Genomic DNA, 23750 nt, shown 5'->3' with positions numbered 1-23750 from the left:
AATTTTATTAATTTACTCCTATTTTCGGTCTACGGGATAATTTTTATCTTAAAATAGAAGAGATCAAAACAGTAAAAAATTGTAAACCACATGGACTAAAACAACAATAAATTATAAATTATAAAGATGAAAATCTATAATATCTTATAAACCAGATTTGTCAAAAGTTTTAAAAACAATTTTTAATGCACAAAATACTATACATTTATGCACAAAGTCTTAAAAAAACACCTCATAATGCATTAAGTAATAATACTTTATGCATTTAATCTTAAAATCTCTTAATCTATAATTAAAATAACATATAGTTTACTTTTTCTTTTCATGTTCCCAAGTTACTAATGCACATTATTACCAATGCATTGTACGGGTACACACTAGTAACAACTAATTACAAACCATAAGAACCAAAACTATAGTTTTTAAAACATAAAGATGAAAATTACAATTTTTAATAAATTATAGGGACTAAAAATGTAATTTACTCTTTATGTTATTATAAGTTTTTATTTTTTTGCATTTTTCTGTTCTCAATTTTTTTGGTTAAATATTTTAATCAAACTACATATTATATGCCCCTCATGGTATGTAGTCCGGTTAACTTAAAGGATGAATGATTGTTGGCTCAAAAAGTCGTTGGTCTTGCAGACATTTTACATGTCTTGTTGTAAGGTGAGTCTTAGATAGCCCACTATATTAGATTCTTTAGAGGCTGGGTGCCGTGCGTCTGTGTGGAACCGGTTGAACTTGACTTTTTGCTCAAGAAACCACATGTTCTATCTTATTTGTTAAAAATACAATATTTGAGGAATCATATATTTTGACATAGATATTCAACTAAAGTTGGATTCACATAAGACCACTATTTTTTACTAGTTTAAGGCCATTATAAATAAAATCGACCCTAAGCCCTTTTATGCTTATTTCGCCCCCGTAACAAAACGTGATTCTGAATTCTGATGACCAAGGTATTTTTCGCACAAAAAAAAAAAACAAAACTTACCCACGATCAACCACGATGGTAAATGAAATGAGTTTGGTGGCAACGTCCATCAAGAGGCAATGACCAAAACGACATGATAAAATTAAAACCCAATATTTTCTAAACCCATCCCTCTAAGTCACCAGAGACTACTGAAATGTTCTCAATCTCTTGACCTTGAGGGAGAGAGTTCAGAAAAAAATGAATTCTAAATAACCTCACAACGGACGATCGAGATTCGAAGAGCCGTGTAGAACGAATGCAAATTGAGGGTCACAACTTATACGGTGCGTTATTGGGTTATAAATACTACGACCAACCATATATTCAATGAGAATTTCTTATTCCAAATTTCTCGTATCTGTATGTTTAACAAGAATGCTTGTTTCCCCTTGGATGATGCCAATTTCCATGTTTTCCAAGAAAACGCGGTTGATTTTGAAAGGAACTTCGACCAAACTTCTGTTAGATTTCCATGTAGTTTCTAATCGTTACTATTCGATGAAAATACTATGTTGGATTTTGTCATCTATGTTAAAATATTAATTGATTCCGACAAAATGATGTGATGTCTACGTGTAATTTTCAAACAAGGCAAGAGATTGCGAGTTGTCCGTACAACTTTTGGCACTTTGTGAGATTAGGCGAACCTTTGCATTATCCAATCCACTGGTCCAATAAGGTTTTAGATATAAAAAATTACGTCTCAATGTTCAGTTATATAAAAATATGTTTCAATTTCAAACTGCATCTTTTCTGTCTAAAACTCTTCTATAAATCCAAATCTCTGCTCTTTTTGTTTCTCACTGCTCGCTATAAAAGTTTAGATCCCAAAACTCCTTCTCTCCATCTCAAGGACGTTCCTATTTGGATCCTCGTTATCTTCTTATTGGGGGTTTCTTCGTCATTCAGTTTGTTTTTTAAAATGATAAGATACAGATACACTATTTGAATGCCTGATAAAGTTTTATTTGAAAGCAGTATTTCATTTACTACTGATCTCTTTTGTTTTTTGGATTCAAGAGAGAAAGAGAGACGAGTTCAAGAAAAAAAAAAAAGAAAAGAACAAGTGAGCATATGATAATTAGTTTAAACCGTAAGGATGATTGTATTTTTTTTTTACGTAATTGCCCATTTTTTTCTTTTTTTTTTCTCGAAAAAATATCTACGTAAAGTAAAGAATGAACGGTTTGAAAATTAGCTTGAAAATGTAACTAAAAAAATAAATAATAATGAGAAGATAGACTATTTTACTCACAAATATATATACATATATATATATATATATATATATATAAGTTATTATGCAACTATTTACATTTGTACAATCAATACAATTAAATCTCAACTCGTCCTTTTAATTTGATTAATATGTAATTTCTTAAAAGTTTTGATTGATTTATAATATAAAATATTAATTATAATTAATTAACTTTAGTAATCTTTTATAAATATTCAAATCATAATAAATGAACTCATTATTTTTATAAATATCTAAATTGATTGAGTTGTATTGATTGTATAAATAGACATGGTTATATTTGAAATGTACCCTCTCTCTCTCTCTCTCTATCTCTCTCTCTCTCTATATATATATATCTATACTATCTTATAATGCATTTGGCTCAAACTCTTAAAGTCTTAAACTCTTAAAAACAATTTCTATTGCTTTAAGTACAACCTACTAAAGCATACCATCCTAACCACCCCTTCCTAAACCCAATCCCATTTTTATCTCCCCTAACCCAATCCCATTTTATCGCCCCTAATTCCCAATCCCATTTTTATCTATCGCAACCCTAATCCCAATCGATGAAATCGTTTAATTCCCAATCCCATTTTTATCGCAACCCTAACCCAAGTAGATGCTTTAAACTGCAGATTAAGATATGTTCCAGCATTTCAAATCATCATCGTGAACATTGGCAACTGTCATGGAGTGGTAAGTATATGATATTGACCCTTGATTTTACTTTCATTAATTTAACATAGGACCTTTGCTGTATAATATAGGTTAATCTTGAATGAATCTAAACTAACGAGGTTGAAGCATCACTTTTTAGATACTTTGGCATTATTAAAGAGCTTATACAAATCATTTATTCGATAGTGTTTTTGTTTTAGATTTAGGCTTATTGAACAGTACCATTTTCTTCTTGCTCGGTTGATACACCAACATCTTCTAACTTACTCATCCAGGTAACTTCAATGGCTAACATTGTTCATCGTCAACATCCTCACTTTTTAGATCGTGTCAAACTACAATTTCTTATTTGCTTATTCTATCTTGATGTTAATGATTTAGGGGTTGTTTACCTAAATGTTTACCCGGTAAGTGATTACTGATATGAGTCAACACTATAATTTATTTTGATGCGTAAGATTTTATTACATCAAAACGTATTGAATGCAATACTTTACCTGGTAAGCGCTTACATGGGTAAGAGTCGTCATCTTCACTTACCCAGTAAGACTCTTCATCCTTCTCATCGCTCTTACCTTTGTCATGTTCATCCGATGAGAAAATTCATTCTGTAAGCACTTACCAAGTAAACGTTTAGTAAACGGCCCCTTAGTTCCGTAAGAGTCGTATTTTGCCATCATCAAAGCATACTAGATATTTGATGTTATCCTTAAACAATATATCCCTTCTAAGGTGAAATTTGAAACTAATGTATTTTATCTTCTAGAATTTGGACTTCTTTTATGAAATTTTGTACCATTGTTAATTATCAACTCATTTGACTATAAAAAATCAATGAACATGCCTGATACAGTAAATGACCAGATACGAAGCTTGTAATTTATATTGCTTGGTTCTATTTCATCCTCCAGAAAAGATTATGGAGAAAAACTTCTTTAACTTATGTATATGTATTTGCTTTTACTATTTATGTTCTTCATTTTGTATAAGCAAATCCTTAAGATTCTCCATATCTTGCAACTATTAGAGAAGGGATGCTCATGTACACATTTGTTTCTTTACCACTTAAGAATTCATATATGATGCGCCCTTCTTTTGAAAGCAGGGTTGTCTATGCTTTCTCTAAATTTGTTTATTCTCATATTGACCATATGCCTGATACAATAAATGACGACGTGAAGCTTGTAGTTCATTTTGCTTGGTTCTACTTCATCCTCCGGAAAGGATTATGGAGAGAATTTTCTTTAACTTATTATTCATGACCTAGCAATGCTTTTGGGTCAAGAATCAACATTCATGTGGCATCCAATACTAATATATCTTTAACTTATATATGTTGGTGTTCTATGATGCGCTTCTTAATGAAATTTTGGGTTATTGGTATTGTGTAGGTTATTTTAGTGGAACTTGACGTATGATATATCTTCATGAAATGGTTCTGGTGTTGCATTGATCTTGAGTTTTGTCACAATTGTCAAGATGTGAAGATGCAACTCATAAATCAGACAGCATCCTGAAAACATATATAGACGACAGGGAAACTAAAAGGTAAGGTACATCATGGTCGCTTGATTAAGTTTCCTTAGTTTTAGTTTAGACTCATGGCCGCTTGATTAACTTTCCTTAGTTTTAGTTTATACTTCTTGTAGCCTGGTTGATAAGCTCTATCCACAATATTAATGGTTTTTGTTGCTACGTTGTATTGTTGTCAGGCCCAAATCTACATGCATCTATACTATATTATACTGCATTTTGAATGTAACTCTTAAATATGTGTTAGTCTATTTGTACATGTTTTGTCATGCTCCTGTCAACAGAGCTGTTTCTTCATTGTTTGTTCATGCTCCTATCATTAATATTAGTTGGTTGGTTTGTGGCTTGAGGTGTGAACAGTGCATACAGAGGTCTAATAAATTAACCACACTGACTACTGTAATGCAAAAAACATCTGTGTGCCTGCTGTAATGCACACAACACCCCTGTACCTTTGAATTACGATTGCATTTTTCAAATATTATTTTCAACTGGAACTTAGACACAGCAAAGCAATTGCCTACTGCTTATGATATGTGTTAAAACTGCTCTTACCGGGTTTGGATAGTGCAAGCATATGATAAATTTACATTCTGCATTTACATTCTYTTAAAAATAGCTAAGGGTAATAAATTTCATTGTTTGAGTCTAATTAATTCTACAGTAGCCATATTAAGTCTTAGGATCAATACAGTAGCCAAGGATCAATATAAAAACCAGCATCCATGTGCCTGCTATATTACTGTTGTTGTATGCACATGATGCCAAGTTATTCCATTGATTTGCTTTATTGGCCCCCATGAACCATTTAAATGATAATAGGTACTATCGGGGTGGACATAATTCCAATGGTCTTTGCAATCTCATTTTGTTAAAGATCAAAAGGTCATTATGCCTTCTTTAATTTCTTATTTATAATTTGCTTTTGATTTTTAATATGAAGTCGTTAAGATGAAATGGAAAAACATATTTGTTAAAGTGAAACATATTTGTCTATAGTATATATGGAAAAACAGAAGAAACTCGTATGGATAACACAGCATCATGGTTACTTCTGGATGGRTTTTTCTTCTTCTGTAGAAAAGCAGGAATTACCAACCAAAATATCAAAATGGCAGGATTTCTCAACTAAAACAGCAGCCAAATAGAAGGTAAAAAAAATCTACCATTATATAATGAGTATTGAATACAACAACCAAATGAACATGTACTCTTTTTATCTCAGAATCTGCTTTCCAAATACCCAGGTTTGCTGATACGTTATAGATCTTTTGCTTGCACGGAGGACTTTCACCATCTTTGGACACACTAGACAACATTCGAGCCTTGGACTGCACACAAGAGGTACGTGAACTGGCATTTTGTCATCTTGGATAGGTAAAGATTGTTGTGGAGGAGGTTGGGAAGGTGTTCAATGTGATGAAGTCACTGGGAGGGTGACCAGAGTGGTGTTACATTGATCCATCTGAGAGAACACAATTATGTGGTCTTAATAAAACAAATTATGGTATAATCAGAATATAACATGATCAAAGGGATTAAACCACAAGTGTAGACGCAATGGTCCAGAGTTAAGGACTTGATCAATTTTCCCAAGTCTGGACGCATGGGCCTAAACAAAAAGTGTTTGTATGGATGTAGTTGGTGTTTTCTCTTGATCAATATTGTTTAATTATAGTTCCAAATGCTATTATCAATATGTCAAAGCTTGCTTTCTTTCTATCCTGCTACTTTACACAAATCATTAAAATTGATCCATGTTCTTCTGCTTTGGGATTGTGTTTGGATAGTGCAAGCATATGATATGTGTCATTATACATCGCACTCCTCAGTTAATCTTTAAAACGTGGTAGCTAAAGGGACGGTTTTGTGTGTAAAAATCAGCACCTAAAGGGGTTGTTTTGTTGCTAAAAATCAGTAGCTATGGGGCTGTTTTGTGGCTAAAAATCAGTCGCTAAAGAAGCTGTTTTGCAGATAAAAATCAGCCGCTAAAAATCAGCAACTATAAGGACTGTGCAGGCCCAGAACCGGCAGCTAAAGGAACTATTTTAGGGGTTGTTTAAGCTGTCCTAGGGGGCTATTATCAAATTTGAAAAGTATTAGACATTAGGCACTCAAAAGTATTAACCACTCTCACTCACATACATAAACCACCTCCATTTTCATAAGTGTAGTGTTGTACATATATCCTGTTTACATTAACATATAACCTGTTTCCATTAACATATAACCTGTTTCCATTTAACCTTGCTGTGTGATCGTGGGCTATGCAGTACATGTATGCATACATGATAATTTGAATTATTTGATGCAACATGTTAAATATCTTCATGTATTTCTGTTTATGTGTAATTCTACATGTTAAGGAAACGAGAAATAATCTATTATCGTAAAGAAGGGAGAATTGCTTGCTATAAGATCTATTATTTAAAAATAGATGTTGAAGGATAAAAGTTAAGTAGATCATAGAAGACATACACGTTTCAAATGCACCATAGGAGAGTGCAAAAAAAATCCAAAAAGGCTAATGAACTCTTATTTAGATTGACAAGTATATCATGCATTTTTTGGTGTATGAATGCAATGGTTATTTCTTAAAAGTTTGTTCCAATTTGGTTTCTTTAATTGTAGCCATTGCTCTGTGATCTGAACCCAAACTCACCAGCCAACTCAGAATTCTGCAGCTCATTTATTTCGCAGCTCAAGCGGCTAAGGGAAACTTTGTATGCAAAGAGTGAAATAAGTAAGTTCTTAGTTGATCAAGTTCTATTTCCATTTCATCTTACTTGAAAATGCTTAGTCAAAAAGATTTATTTGGTAAATACCGTCTATTTTCCATCTACATGCATTTTGTTAGCATCGCTGGTATCCCACATATGTTATAGAAGATTGATTTCTTAAGACTACATAAGCCGAGGCCATAAGCCATCATAGGTCAGGCAAGCATTCTTTGGAAAACATGTTAGGGTCCAATTAAAAATGACTTATGGCTCTTCTTGTAAAAGAGTCCTCTCATACACTTGTGTGTGGGCAAAGCTTCCAGGTCCATTACTGCTTGTGTGAAGCTTGTTAAAAAATTCAATCATGCCAGGGTCTACACCTCAAATGCCGTCTATTAAGAAGTTTTACGTGATGAATAAGGTATAATCAACAATTATATTATTACACATTTGGTACCATATGTTTCTATTAAAACCATTGCGCTGTTTTCTACAGGAAATATTTACGAATGAGTGCATCACGAAAAACAAACAACAGTTTGGATATACGGATGAACATTATTTACAAACGATTGTATTTCTTTGTTCAGTCAAGAATTTTTCAAGTTTTGTAATGAGCTTTGAGTAAATGGGTTCAGAAACCCAACATGTGTGCAATTTTTTTAAAGGGGTCTTGCTAACACACCGTATTAACCTTCAACTTTATATATTTGTTGTCTTGTAAAATAACCACACAAACTAATGTTTCTGGATTGTGATTTACCCGCGCTGCATCGCGCGGGTACACCACTAGTATATATATATATATACACACACACACCCTTAATTGCACAAAGACTCCAAATCAAGAACCCGACTACAACAATTTTCTAGGTAATTTTATTTAAAATATATAATATTTATATACGACAAATGCAACAAATAACACACTTTCTCCTCATTTTTAATGAGATCTGAACCCCTGACCTCTTAAAAAGCATTAAATCAAAGCCCCTTTGATATTTTCTAGGTATTTATATGCGCACAATCAGAGCAGAAGTGATGATAGATACTATGAACATGTTATAATTAGTTTTTTTTTTGGGTTGATTCTACTTTTGAGTTTCTAATCATATTGTAATCCTAAGAGTGATTCTCTCCTAATTGGTTAGACCGTAGATGCGATGATTTACTTCACGGGCGAGGTCTTTGGTTCAAATCCAGGATGGCCCAACTACGCTGGGGAAAAGAATAGAAGAAGCGTCCGACTCCTTCATGCATGCTCCACTTAGCTCGGGAGGATATAGCTCAGTTGGTAAAGCTCCGCTCTTACAATTGGATCGTTACGATTACAGGTTGGATGTCTAATGGTCCAGGCTACATGACCTATCAGCCGACTTATGTCATACAAAAATACGTAAACCTCTTATCAAAATATGAAATAAAAGTTGATTTTGGCCGTTTTACAAGACCAAATATTCTTTAACCCGTTTAATCTCTTAAACAAGTCGAGAAAATGATGCAAGCTCACCTTTTTATTATAATCAATCACATGTGATACTATAACTCATCATATACGATACATATGTGATACTGACTTTTACTATAATCAATCACATGTGATACTGGAGAAGCGGGAGGTTGCTCACGCCCACACACTAGGCTCACTCGCGTGTAGTGTAATACTCTAATCCATTAGATATAATACACATGTAATACTAAATCACTGACTCCAAACGACCTTGGGCCAACCACCACATGCCTTCACATGTATTTCGTGATGAGAGTTCTCATGAAATAAAAGGTGTTGTCATTTTAATCTCCCCCAAATGGCCCTCTAAAGAGTTGGTTTGCATGACCAAGGTTAAAAGGCCAGCTTATACATTTCACACCTATCATGAGCTCTTTATTCTCCTACCAACTTCAATTACACCAAACCGCCTGCGATACACCAACTTCAACAAGGGCTATAACCAGATGCAGTTTATACTGAAAGGTGTTCGACAAAATGCCTGATAGAGCTTTCAACCCATTATCACATGGTTGCAACTCAAAGCTATAATCAACAAAACCCAAAACATCATTTGCATATTTACAAACATATGATTCTCAAGTTGAACCATGAAAAATTGATGAAGTAAGCTCCTAAAATCCAACCAACTTCTCAGTGTTTCAATGGCGGTGGCTGAACAAACGGCTTCTTCTCCACCTCCACCCCCACCGATTTCAGCGACTCGCTCTGCGGCTTCGGATGCCTACAATTTCCAAAATCAACATAAGTTGCACACTTCAAATTACCTCTACAAATTTGCTTAATTTTCCAACTACTTTTTTCCACATTACATGGCGTAGGTATCCCCACGAATCGGATCAGGAACGATATCCTGACGATCTGCATCCTGCACATGTGCAATCTTCCTGAAGAATGACTTCTTGATGAACTCGTCGGACTCATCCGCCACCTTCTCCGGCTCCACCAGCTCCGGCAACGACTCCCTCTTCGACTTCTTCACGAAAACATTTGGCGATCTTTTCAGCTGATGGGTGGCCGTGAATACTCCGATGCTAACCGATAACATGATCAACCCTAGCGAGATATACACCGGTACATACTCTCCTTTCACCGCCCTAATTTTCCCCCAAATTTCAGCAACTAAATTGGAAACACATTCACATTCAATTTGTGTTCAATTGAACTGTAACGTTACCTGGGTTTCCGATCTTGGTGGCCATAGCCATGATCGGCGGCAGGGGAGTAAGCTTTCATCTTAGGGGAGGTTGATGTTGCAAATGCTCTGGTGCGATCCACCATGGTTTTCATCAAATTCTGCAATAAATCAGCAATTAGTTAAACGTACACACAGACGAACAATTCTTGAAAATGATCGATATGGTGCCGATTATCATTGTAGCAGAAAAAGGCAGGATGATGACTTACAGTTGCTCTGAAAGCCATTGAAGAACAGTTTGATTGTGGTCTGAATTGTTGCGGTTTCTTGGTGGGAAGTTGAAGGGCTGTGTGTATAAATGGCGAAAATAAGGAGACACGTAGGAGACACGTGGCGTCGAGCAAATGAGTAGATGATTTTCGGTGGAGATCTATGGAAGAAACACGTCGACTTCTTCTTGACAGTTCTTGGACCAACTCTCTTCTCTCGCCAATCAAAAACTTAAATCGTATTTTATTTTGATAAAATGCGCGAATTAACAATTTTTTTATTATAATATTGTATTTTTAGTTTTTTTATTACAATAATATATTTTTAAATTATTTTTTATTAGAATTTTGTATTTTCAAAAATTACCTGGTATAACATTAAGTAACATTTTAAATTAAATTTATTCATTATACCAGGTTTTTTATCACTTCATCGTTTACGTAGACAACATGTATAACAGTGCTGAATGACATTTTCTTATTATAGAATTGTACTTTCAAAATTATTGTATTATAACATTATTAATTTATATTACAGTAGCTTATTTTTAATTTTAATATTTTCAACATTTAAACATTGTAAATTTAATCAAGTATGTTTACTAAAAATTGTAATATCAGAAATTAAACATGTTTACGAAAGATCACTATTTCACAAATAAAAATATTCATAAAAACAATTCGTTCATCGTAAATTTCATGACTTACTTTGTAATGCCAAAAACTAAGCAAGTGGAACATCTTAAAAAAAAAAAAAACTCAATTCGTCTTAACAATGAAATTTAGAGGAACCAGTCCTGGAACTACAGTAAAAATGAGTGTTGAAGTAAACTCCAAAGGAAAGACTTACTTTCAACGCTTCTATATATATTGAGAAAGATGAAGAAGATAGTAGTTGTGACAAGGTGGTTTCATTTATCAAATGTATTTCATCATAATAAAAGACATTTATTATCGACTCATTTTGATATCCGAAACCGTTACCTCACAAAATAAATAAGGTTGGTAATCGTTACCGATAAACACTTGTCTAATAAATATCTGTCATTCACGAAACATCTGAAATTTATATAATTTATGATCTATAAACTGTAGCATCTAAAAATAAAATACCATTTGTTTTATATTATTTACAAAAATATGTAAATATTTAAAAATTTTAATTATTAATTTACATATATTTGTTTATTATATGTATTTTTTGAGAAAAAAATGGAGATGGAATAATAATGGGATTAAAGGGTTAAAGGATTAAAGGATAGGGATTCTTGAGTTTTCTGGAGATTTCTATAATCATCCTCGACATGAAAGGATATTTGCTTTTCCGGATGTCTTCAATTTTTTTAATATTTTTTTATTAACCTGGATATCTAACCTGTTATGCGAGCCGATTAATTCCAAGACGTCCACCTATTTTGCAGATAGTCCGGAGTCATCATATTTGAACATCCGTGGTTACAAGTGGATTTTTATTTCTCATTGGATTTGAACCTGATACCTCATGATACTTTTGACCTTTGAAACTAAACTCAAACCAATGAGGCACTACCCTCGTGATTAATTTTTTTAATACTTTTTTATGACTATTTTAAAATTATTTGATTTTTTTTATACTTTAAGAATTTCGGTTCTATAGGATTTATTAAGCTTGTCAAAGTATAAAAAAGTGGTCTTATAATGAAACAAAGGAAGGTTCAAAGGAAAACCATAAAAAAATAAAACATTAACTAACATTTTTGCATCCCTTGGATTAAAAAAAACTAAAAGTTAATATGGTAGTGGTGATACTTGTAAATATTTAAAACAAAAGGGAGATTTACATATAGATAGTGTTCGAATCTAAGTGCTATTCTGGAAGAGAAAAACGAAAGAGGTTATGCCTCCTACGAATTCGCCACAGTCTTTTCATGTTATCTCGTTCGGAAATGATTCTAGAGATTGAAGAAGATAACGATACTGTGATTGAAGAAGATGGGTGCTCGTGCGAATAAGTCTTCTTGGTGAGTCTGCAAGAAGGAAGTCTCTCCTCAAGATTATTCACGGTGAATGGGATGCTGAAATTAGATGTTCATGGTTGTATGCACATTTGTGTGCATAACATGTTCATCGTCTTCATTTTCTAGATGTTGAAATTGGATTCAATTATCCATCTATGAAAATCTATGTTTTCTAGGCTTAATGCATGCGTCAGTACAAGGAGGAATTCAAGCCTTTATCTTTTTAATATGTGTTTGTTTTATTTTTGCACACGTGAATACATGAGAGAAATTCAAGGATTCATCCTTATCTCTCTGTACTATGTTATTCTAGGTTCTATGCACACGTGAATATGATGAACAGGGTGTCTCATTCACTTGTTCATGCTACCAAAAAAATGGAAGACACTGAACGATGGTGTCTCATTTACATGTTGCATTCGACCTAAAAAAATGAAGGACTTTGAATTTCGTGATTAATTCATATGTGCATACAACCCCATAAAATGAAGGACGGACAATACGATGACTCATTCACACGTGCATGGAGCCCATAAATTGAAAAATGATGAATACGGAGATTCATTCACATGTGCATGCAACCCATGAATCGAAAAACGACGAACGTAGTGATTTATGCACATATGCATATAATGTAGAAGTTGAATGAATTAATCCCTTACATAATATCTTTTTGTAGACTGTGAAATATTTTTTGTAGATATTTTTAATATCTTTAAAATAGAAAATCTTGCCGTTGAGTGTAATTTCATTTAGTGATTTTAACTTTTTTTTATATATTAAAGAAATTATAGATATCCTGTTGTAGATGCTGTTAGTGGACCATTTACCAAACACTTACCGAGTAAGTCCTTACCGACAAAAGTCACAACTTTTACGTACTTCATCTGGAAGCATTCTTGGCTTTTAATACAGATTGTTGGTAAGCGTCTTTTACCGAGTAAACGCTTACCAGGTAATAGTCTTCTCCCTTACTTATCAAGTGAAATTCTCGGTTCTTGATAAGCCTCTTAATGGTTAAGATTCTAAGCTTTGTCATACTCACCCGGTAAGGTAAGTGACACTCAATAACAGCTTACCTGGTAAGAGTTTGGTAAACGACCCCTATAGTAACAATTACATGCACACATGTCACATCAATAATGATAAGGTTCAAATCATTTTAAAATTTGAAAAAAAGGCGCAACCAACAATGTAATACAATATGCTTGCAAACGGAACAGAAAGGAACAAAATAGAAAACACACGTCACACAGTTCCTATAACACAAAGGACTCGTACGGAAAAACATCAACCTCACCATAGCTGATGATACAATAGATGTTCTAAAACAAGCAAACCCAAAAAGAACTGGTAATAAAAAAGCTATTTATGATACCATAAGTCCAAGAATACATAAAGTAACACCCATAACAGATATTATCATATGATGACAGACTTTAGTCGATGCGTAATTCTTACGAGGAGTATGATTTATCGATCCACCTCCGCTTCCTCTCCCCCCTTTTTGCCCCTTAGCAATAGACATCATATCATGTTTCATGGATTCCTGGTTGCTATTCCAAGTTATTGTCTCTAACCCTGCACAGTAATAAACCATATGATATCCATTACAACTTTTTCGTACAATTATAGGTCAATCTGATTAGGACGTCAAAAAAATAAAACCTACGAAGTCTTACCGCGAGATTCTTGGACTAGAGCTAGGCTTTTTGAACGTTCAATCGCTGCGTTTCCAAGAGCCAATCTCGATGGAATTTGCGAAGAAAAGAGAACGATGAGTAACCAACAAAGAATATTTAGCTTTATTCTCTCCATTTCGATTAGGTCTCACTAGATAGAAGTAAATGCATATATAGGAATGCTGGACAGTGACAGGGATCGATTCTGTTTAAAAAGCATCTCCTTTTTATTATTGGAAAGAAAATGAAAAAGAAATTGTGAACTAATTGACACTTTATTCCGAACGTTGAATTTTATTATTATTTTATTATAATATTAATAGTCACATTTATAATATTGGAATTGGAAATGAAAAGCCATTGTAAAATGAAAAGCCATTGTAAGGTTGCATTTGGTTCTCTTTTGTTTATGGTTGTGTGCTATGAAATGATTCCAATTCTTTCTACTTTTGTTGCTTTTGGCAACAAATACAAAGTTAAGGGGGGTTAAATGTAAATATTTAGGAACCAAAGTAAGCAAGAGTTTATATGATGGAATAGTGAATGTACCAAAAGGAATATGATGCCCATTTTTTTAATTAACCTGGATATCCAATTTGTAATGCGAACCGACTAATTCTAGAGCTACCACCTGCTTAGTAGATAGTCCGAAGTCACCGCATTTGAACCTCCGTGACCACAAGCGAATTTTTATTCCTCTTTGAATTTGAACTTGTAACCTCCTGGTACTTTTGACTTTTGGAGTCAAGCTCAAACCAATCAGACACCAACCACCCTTGTGGTTTGATGCCCATTTTTCTTAAGAGGATAAACATGAAGATTTGAGTCTTGTTTTTGGAGGTAGGGTCTAATAAGGAATCAAAAGGCTTAAAATCCTTTTTATCGGAATTATGGATATTACTTTTGAATAGAACTCAGGACACCTTTTTTGAGAAAAAACTGATGGTCGAGAAAATTAGTTTGCCTTCAAAAGAATATCTTTGGTAACATCAAGATTCTCTTAGGTGGCGTTGCATGGACTGAACATGAATGAACTGTACATGACAAGAGAACAACACTGGATTAAACATGATGATATATACAACAGTGGAGCAAACATGATTGAATATGACATGTTGCTTGTATGGATTTTTGCATGACTAGGACTGAACAGGTTTGGGGTAGGACAAGTTGCCTCTAAATATCGTTTAGTGATTTTGTAGGTGGTTATTGGCAATAGAGGAAGAGGAGATGGTGATTGTGGCCAAGGCCAGGGGCGGACTTACCATGTAAAAGGTGGGGGGAAGGGCCCCCATTAAAAAAAAAAAAGAATTTTCCTAAGGTTAAAAGTTGTCTTTTTACTTTCTACCATGGTTCTCCTCAGTGATTTCTTGTTAAGGCCCCCACCAACTAAAGAAAGTTTCTTGAAATCAATCAAAAAACTGAAAAGTTCTTCGAAATCGATAAAAAAACCCCTTAAAAAATCCCTCGAAATAATCTAAAAAAACTTCAAAAATCTCTTGGAATGGTAGAATTAGACTAAAAACACATCAGACGACTTTGTGAGTGTTTAAGCTACCTTAAAGGTGCCCCCACTAGACCAAAATCCTGGATCCACCATTGGCGAAGGCGCATGTGGTCAATGGTGGTGGTTGGTGGCTGATGGTTGTTGTGGATGACTCGGAGATGGTGGTGCGGCATCTGATAGTGGTGGATATGTAGGTGGAAGGTGGTTGTGGAGCAGGTAGAGGATGGTAGCAATTTAATCAAATATCATATTAGAGTCCATCGCCGACCACCATGGCCACCTCCACTACTATACACCTCCTCCGTAACCATCGTCGACCACCTCCACTACCACCTCCTCTTCCTTCCTACCTTCCGGTCCTCTCCAATCTCGTCCACTTCAATCATGTCTACATACCAAACGCTACCTCCTGTTTCACGATTATACGAGAAGATAAAAATCATGTATGCATCCCCATTGGCAGAGGGGCGGTGCCCGAGCACACATATGGACCATACCGAACCTTTACCGCTAGAATAGATGACTCTAGAGTTGCATTTCAAATTGGTGTTGTCCAATACCATTCAAAACTAAATATATCTCATCAGTTTGAGGATGCAAATCATCACCTGCTACAAACTCATGTGTGACACCATCTAATTGAATCAAACTGCATCCAGCATTCTTCTTCACCCTCCTGGAATCCCTCAATCTCCTTATCTTGGTTAAATCATCCCAACGCTTTGCATTTGCATAAATGTCAGCCATGGATGAATAAACTCCACCATCTTCAGGACTTATCTCCATAATTTGCTCAGCAGCTTTCTCTGCAACTTCAACATTCCCATGAAGCCTACACCCTCCAAGCAAACTTCCCCAAACGAAAACATCACCGGCCATTGGCATGGTTTCAATCATGTTTGTGGCTTCTTTGATCAAACCAGCCCGGCTAAGCAAGTCTGCCATGGACCCGTAATGCTTGAGCTCTCTATGAACCCCATAGACCGACTCCATCTCTCCAAAGAGTCTTCTTGCTTCATCGATAAGACCAGCATGGCTGCAACCTACCAAGACTCCAAGAAAGGTCACCCCATCTGGTTTAACACCGTTCTTGACCATTTTGGAGAAATAACTTAGTAACGTTTCACCATGGCCGTGCATTGCTAACCCAACAAGCATTGCATTCCAAGTGAACAGATTTTTATAAGGGGTAGCTTCAAATATATCTCTAGCTGTCTCTATGAACCCACATTTGGAGTAGAAATCAACTAATGCTGTACACAAGAACGAATCTACTTGAATTTTACTTTGTTTGATATGATTATGGATTTCGGTCCCTTTTTCTAGTTTTCCTACTCGTCCACAAGCCGATAGAACCGAAACCAATGCTATGTTGTCGGGTCGAATCCTAAGAACAAGCATTTGATCATATAGATCCAAACACTCGTCGTATTGTTTCGATTGTGCATAACCAGCTAACATTGTACCCCACGTTGCCACATCCCTAACAGGCATTTCATCAAACACTTGACGAGCACGTCCGGTTTCTCCTGCCTTCACCAACCCATCAAGGATAACATTATAAGAAACAACGTCTCTGTCAGGACTTTCATCAAACACCTTGTACGCATCATCAATACAACTACAGATACAATACAAATGAATAAGATTGTTACAGACGAACACGTCGATCGCAAACCCGAACTTCAAGGACTGAGACTGAATGGTTTTCGCAAGAGAAAGTTGACGGAGCTGTGCACAAGCTTTCAGGACAAAAGGGAAGGTGTGGGCGTCCGGAGGCAGGCGTCGCCGCCGCATTTGGACAAAGAAAAAGATTGCGTTTTCAGGGAAAGAGAGGAGAGTGTGGGAGCGAATGATGGTGTTCCAAGAAAAAGTGGAAGGATAGGTGATGAGGTTGAATAGAGAGAGGGGGTAGTGGATTGAAATGGGGTGGTGGCGATGGTGTGGCGGCGGTAGAGGGGCGGAGAGGAGGGAGTTGAAGGTATGGAGGATGGTGGTGAGTAAAGGAGAGGTGGATGAAGGGTGGAGAGAAAGAAGGCCTCTGGTGATGATCTGGGCATGGATTTGGTGGATTTCCTTGATCGATTTGCAATGGTTTTTGAGAATTCGTATAAGATCTGTTGATTGTTTGCAAAAGATCATCGGTTTCCAGTCTCATCTTCCTGGGTTTGAAAAGCTCACCGGATGTTTCTTTCTTTCAAATTCCATTGTTTTTCCTGAACATCAAAAAAATCCGAGGGGTGTTTCGATTGTTTATTTGAAACAATACAAAACTGCTTATCAACTTACTAGTTGTGTATCCATGCAATACGGCAGGAGCCATAAATTTTAACGATTTTGAAGTTCCATCGGTTTTATAAGATAAGATTTAATGATGATATATGTTACACTTGGTCTTTACATATTAATATAATTTGAATAAATAAGAGTTGTGGTTCCAATTACAGATTATCGATGAAAAAAATTGTATGACAATTTAAAATCCAATATATTTAAAATCCAACATATTTAAACGACTCCACAAATGTGTTCGATTTACACCAAGAACAAAGAACCAAGAAACTTAAGTTTTAAGATAAACACTCAAAACCAATAAAAAAATTACAAATTTGACAGATCATAAGCCATGAAAAGACCAAAAAAGATGAGTTTTAGAATTAAATTTCAACTGCTTACCCTTTTTCTTGTCCAGAAACTCAGATTAAGTTGAATTAATACATGTATATATATATTTCAAAAAAAACTCAAGAACATATTAATTCAGAACATATTATACAGTGCAATTTAGACTGCATAACCCCAAAATATATAATATATATATAAATAAATAACTATAAAAGTATAAATCGTAAATATTAAAAATATTTTTTCGCAGTATATATAACATATAATAATATAATTAAGTAAAAAACTATTCAATATTTGACTCATTTCGAAGATATTAACGAGACGATTATAATGATGTAACTTGTTAAAATAAAAATGTATTTTTTAAACATGTTTTAATTGATATACAATTATGTATATTAATTTGATAAATGTTTAAAATGAAACATTTAAAAGTAAAAGACGTAAAGTAAATTAATTAACTAATTATAGGAGTATAAAGTGTAAATTTAAAATTATAATTTTAAAAAAAATCGGTTGTGAGATGGTGAGTGTATGTGAGGAGAGGAAGGGGTGAAAACGTGAAAAAATGATATAAAGGGTATCTTGGTCATTTAATATTTTAAGACTTTAAGACTTTTGTTAAATTTGCTTTATAAGATAGTATAGATTATAAGTTAGAATTGTTTAACTTCTTCAAAAACTTCTTATTACCGGTTTGACACCGGTATAAGTCGTTTATCCAAACACTTAAAAGTGCTTATTATTGGTGTCACAACAGAATAAGTTAATAAGTTGTTTTTATAAGCAATCACAAACACCCCCCCCCCCTAAATTTATATACAGTTTGAATGTATTTGCAAGAGAAAGATGAACGACGCGCGGGTCGGAAATCACACTAAGGAGCCGTTTATCAAACACTTATCCGGTAAGTGCTTACCGGTAAAATTTAACAGTATTATTTACTTACCGGATAAGATTTCAGTCCACCAAAACGACATCGTATGCAACAATTTGCCCGGTAAACGCTTACCGTGGTAAGAGTCGTCGCCCWCACTTACCGGGTAAGACTCTCGGTCCTTGTCTCGCTCTTACCGGGTAAGATTTTCGGTTCTTACCATATTCATCCGGTAAGGTAATGTTACTTGGTAAGCACTTACCCGGGTAAACGTTTGGTAAACGACCCATTAAGTAAGATAAAATGTTATACGATATTTGTTTGTTTACCTCTTAATAGTTTCATTAACAGGCAGCCTTTGAATTGTTAAGAGGTGAATCTTGTTTGATAAAAAAAAGTCTGTTTCTTAATGGTTTTAAAACCTGAATGATATTGTATTCTAGGCATCCTAATCATTCAACAACTGTCAAACAACCATTAAGATGAGTAGAAAATACATTTACATTATATCATGAGAACCTCTTAATCATTCAGTAACTGCCAAACAACCCTTAAAACGAGTAGAAAATAGAGAACAAAAACACTATATCATGAAAGCCTCTTAATCATTCAAACAGTCCTCAAAATGATTAGAAAATAGAGAACAAAAACCGTGGACGGCAGGATTCGAACCTGCGCGGGCAGAGCCCACATGATTTCTAGTCATGCCCGATAACCACTCCGGCACGTCCACTCTTTTATGTTGACTCATTTTAGTTTTACCTTTTTAATAATAGATATGTAATTACTATTATTATTTTATAATATTTATATTATAAAACTACTATATAAAAATGGAATTTTCGTTCCTATTTTAGATAATCAGTTTTTAGAACATTTACTGTTGGAGTCTAAAACTAAAGTTAACAAACATTAATTTTATTTACCAAATGATATTTGACCTACCGTTATCATAGTCTTTAGCTTTCAAGGATATTAGGGGTTTAAATCTCACCAAAGGTGAAGAGGGTGTGTGAGTTTATTTGTTGCATTTACCGTATGTAAATATTATATACTGCAAAAAAACTTTAATTTTATCTATTTTGATGCAATTTTTTTAGGGAAATTTATAAAAATAACCGGTTTACACAACCATTTGCCACAAAATAACCACATTTTAGAGGTTTTACCAGAATGACCACACGGATCGCCCCCGGGGCGATCCGTAATGTACAGGGGAGATCCTGGGCGATCCGAGTTTTTTTTTTTCTTCGTATTTTTAATAAAACTGATACGTCATTGAAGTTGTATTTTTTAACATTTTTAGAACCAAATTTCATGGGTAAAGGTTTAAAAATAAACCTTTATAATTATGGAGAAACAAAAATTATTTTTATCTGTTTTGGGTTTCGTAAATCAGATATAATATCTGATTGACGAAATTTGACCTCTATTTTGTCATTTTGTGTTTTTTATTTAACNAGACGTAAAGTAAATTAATTAACTAATTATAGGAGTATAAAGTGTAAATTTAAAATTATAATTTTAAAAAAAATCGGTTGTGAGATGGTGAGTGTATGTGAGGAGAGGAAGGGGTGAAAACGTGAAAAAATGATATAAAGGGTATCTTGGTCATTTAATATTTTAAGACTTTAAGACTTTTGTTAAATTTGCTTTATAAGATAGTATAGATTATAAGTTAGAATTGTTTAACTTCTTCAAAAACTTCTTATTACCGGTTTGACACCGGTATAAGTCGTTTATCCAAACACTTAAAAGTGCTTATTATTGGTGTCACAACAGAATAAGTTAATAAGTTGTTTTTATAAGCAATCACAAACACCCCCCCCCCCTAAATTTATATACAGTTTGAATGTATTTGCAAGAGAAAGATGAACGACGCGCGGGTCGGAAATCACACTAAGGAGCCGTTTATCAAACACTTATCCGGTAAGTGCTTACCGGTAAAATTTAACAGTATTATTTACTTACCGGATAAGATTTCAGTCCACCAAAACGACATCGTATGCAACAATTTGCCCGGTAAACGCTTACCGTGGTAAGAGTCGTCGCCCACACTTACCGGGTAAGACTCTCGGTCCTTGTCTCGCTCTTACCGGGTAAGATTTTCGGTTCTTACCATATTCATCCGGTAAGGTAATGTTACTTGGTAAGCACTTACCCGGGTAAACGTTTGGTAAACGACCCATTAAGTAAGATAAAATGTTATACGATATTTGTTTGTTTACCTCTTAATAGTTTCATTAACAGGCAGCCTTTGAATTGTTAAGAGGTGAATCTTGTTTGATAAAAAAAAGTCTGTTTCTTAATGGTTTTAAAACCTGAATGATATTGTATTCTAGGCATCCTAATCATTCAACAACTGTCAAACAACCATTAAGATGAGTAGAAAATACATTTACATTATATCATGAGAACCTCTTAATCATTCAGTAACTGCCAAACAACCCTTAAAACGAGTAGAAAATAGAGAACAAAAACACTATATCATGAAAGCCTCTTAATCATTCAAACAGTCCTCAAAATGATTAGAAAATAGAGAACAAAAACCGTGGACGGCAGGATTCGAACCTGCGCGGGCAGAGCCCACATGATTTCTAGTCATGCCCGATAACCACTCCGGCACGTCCACTCTTTTATGTTGACTCATTTTAGTTTTACCTTTTTAATAATAGATATGTAATTACTATTATTATTTTATAATATTTATATTATAAAACTACTATATAAAAATGGAATTTTCGTTCCTATTTTAGATAATCAGTTTTTAGAACATTTACTGTTGGAGTCTAAAACTAAAGTTAACAAACATTAATTTTATTTACCAAATGATATTTGACCTACCGTTATCATAGTCTTTAGCTTTCAAGGATATTAGGGGTTTAAATCTCACCAAAGGTGAAGAGGGTGTGTGAGTTTATTTGTTGCATTTACCGTATGTAAATATTATATACTGCAAAAAAACTTTAATTTTATCTATTTTGATGCAATTTTTTTAGGGAAATTTATAAAAATAACCGGTTTACACAACCATTTGCCACAAAATAACCACATTTTAGAGGTTTTACCAGAATGACCACACGGATCGCCCCCGGGGCGATCCGTAATGTACAGGGGAGATCCTGGGCGATCCGAGTTTTTTTTTTTCTTCGTATTTTTAATAAAACTGATACGTCATTGAAGTTGTATTTTTTAACATTTTTAGAACCAAATTTCATGGGTAAAGGTTTAAAAATAAACCTTTATAATTATGGAGAAACAAAAATTATTTTTATCTGTTTTGGGTTTCGTAAATCAGATATAATATCTGATTGACGAAATTTGACCTCTATTTTGTCATTTTGTGTTTTTTATTTAACAATTAAGGGGTGTTTTTAATACATAAAGTGTGTCTTTTTACGTATTTAATTTTAAATTTCACGATTTTTCGTTATAAAATAACCGGATGATAATTGTTGTATTTTTTTAATTACAGTACGGATCGCCCCGGGGCGAGGTCAAACACGGTCAACGAGAATGAACAGTAATCTCGACTTTTGAGGAATTTTTTTTTTAAACTTAATGGGGGATCGCCCCCGTAGTGTACAGATCGCCCCCGGGGGCGATCCGTGTGGTCATTCTGGTAAAACCTCTAAAATGTGGTTATTTTGTGGCAAAGGGTTGTGTAAACCGGTTATTTTTATAAATTTCCCATTTTTTTATGTTGATTTTTTCTTACAATTTATGAAGCGGATGATATATGAATGATGGGAAAATGCCATCTTATATGAAATGTAGATATTCATTAATGCTTGCAAATTGCAATCGATTCGTTGAATTTGTGTTGTAAATCGGACAAAATGCTATGAAACTTAACTTAAAAGTCAGTTTACTAAAATGCTTATTTGATAAGTGTTATTAGTAAGAATCAACACTCTCACAAAACTTATTGGATAAGATTCTATTACATCAAAGCAATATCGTATGCAACAGTTTATCTTGTAAGAACTAACCAGGTAAGACTTACTGAGTAAGACTATTGGTCCTTGTCATCGCTCTTACCGGGTAAATTTTTTACTATTTATCATGTTTATCCGGTAAGGTAAGTGACCCGGTAAGCGTTTACCGGATAAGCATTTGGTGAACGACCACTTACTTTTTATTTAGTGTAACGATAAATATTTTCCTTAATTAAACTAACACATATTTAATTTTCTTTTTAATTTGTGTATATTTGTTTAGTGCTAATCAATAAATCATGTAACCACTAGTAATGTAAATGTCACGTTGTTAAATTATATTACAGTTAACTACAATGGTTGTGACGTATACGTAGTGGTTGAGGTTTTGGGGATGTTGTGAAATATCTTATCTGTTTAGGGTTCGATTTCAGATGTATACAACAATTATGGTCATTATGTTTATCAGGATTGATTTCATACAGTCATAATTTACCGGAATTAGTTCAGGCAAGTCTAGTTTCTTGTTATGCCTCTCACCGGCTAAGATCCTCAGTCATTTTCAAGTTCAATCAATAGGTAAGTGACACATGATAAACACTTATCCAGTAAAAATTACCCTTAAAATAAAAATACCAACACTTATTTTAGGAAAGAAGATAGTATATATATATATATAGAGAGAGAGAGAGAGAGAGAGAGAGAAAGAAAGAGATGAGAGATCAAATGAAAACCACTCCAATTTGTAAAAACCATAAAAACTACTTTCATCCGTCGATTTCATTGTTTAATTTTATGAAATATTTTCATGAAATTGTTTAATCTTGTGAAATTGTTTCATATAATACTTTTTTTGATGAAGTTGTTTCATATATGGTTATGAAATTGTTTCATATACTAGTTAATGAAATTTTAATGAAACCGTTTCATGTATTTCTCTAAAATTAAAATAATGAAGATGACAAAAAATAAATTGTTTCATTATTAACCCTAAATTAAATTATATCAAAAAAATATCTCAATTAATTAGGTTGCATTGGTTGTA

The 23750-nt window shown here is 34.0% G+C and overlaps 2 protein-coding genes, 1 long non-coding RNA gene and 2 other non-coding genes across 5 annotated transcripts; all 5 read right to left on the bottom strand.

Annotated features, from left to right (window-relative positions):
* Positions 1 to 9154: 9154 nt before the first annotated feature.
* On the bottom strand, positions 9155 to 10140 carry LOC112510263. The gene is made up of 4 exons (XM_025115610.1): positions 10077 to 10140; positions 9847 to 9965; positions 9482 to 9766; positions 9155 to 9393 (listed from the first exon to the last, which is right to left on the bottom strand). Exons 1-4 carry the CDS (start codon positions 10092 to 10094, stop codon positions 9303 to 9305), a joined length of 513 nt encoding a protein of 170 aa, XP_024971378.1. The 5' UTR covers positions 10095 to 10140; the 3' UTR covers positions 9155 to 9302.
* Positions 10141 to 13251: 3111 nt separating this feature from the next.
* Positions 13252 to 13898, bottom strand: LOC112510228. Its single transcript, XR_003068910.1, has 2 exons — positions 13756 to 13898; positions 13252 to 13654 (listed from the first exon to the last, which is right to left on the bottom strand). It is a non-coding gene; the product is annotated as an uncharacterized LOC112510228 (long non-coding RNA).
* A 1736-nt stretch (positions 13899 to 15634) lies between these two features.
* LOC112510551 (pentatricopeptide repeat-containing protein At5g61800) lies at positions 15635 to 17404 on the bottom strand. Its single transcript, XM_025116012.1, has one exon. The coding sequence runs from the start codon at positions 17402 to 17404 to the stop codon at positions 15788 to 15790; it is 1617 nt and encodes a 538-aa protein (XP_024971780.1). The 3' UTR covers positions 15635 to 15787.
* A 2014-nt stretch (positions 17405 to 19418) lies between these two features.
* On the bottom strand, positions 19419 to 19500 carry TRNAS-AGA. Its single transcript has one exon. It is a non-coding gene; the product is annotated as a tRNA-Ser (tRNA).
* A 1817-nt stretch (positions 19501 to 21317) lies between these two features.
* Positions 21318 to 21399, bottom strand: TRNAS-AGA. Its single transcript has one exon. It is a non-coding gene; the product is annotated as a tRNA-Ser (tRNA).
* Between the last annotated feature and the right edge of the window lie 2351 nt (positions 21400 to 23750).

Source organism: Cynara cardunculus (genome assembly GCF_001531365.2).
Source record: "Cynara cardunculus var. scolymus isolate 2C chromosome LG 3, CcrdV1, whole genome shotgun sequence".
NCBI classification, from domain to species: domain Eukaryota; kingdom Viridiplantae; phylum Streptophyta; class Magnoliopsida; order Asterales; family Asteraceae; genus Cynara; species Cynara cardunculus.
This window is presented reverse-complemented; position numbering and strand designations above follow the sequence as displayed.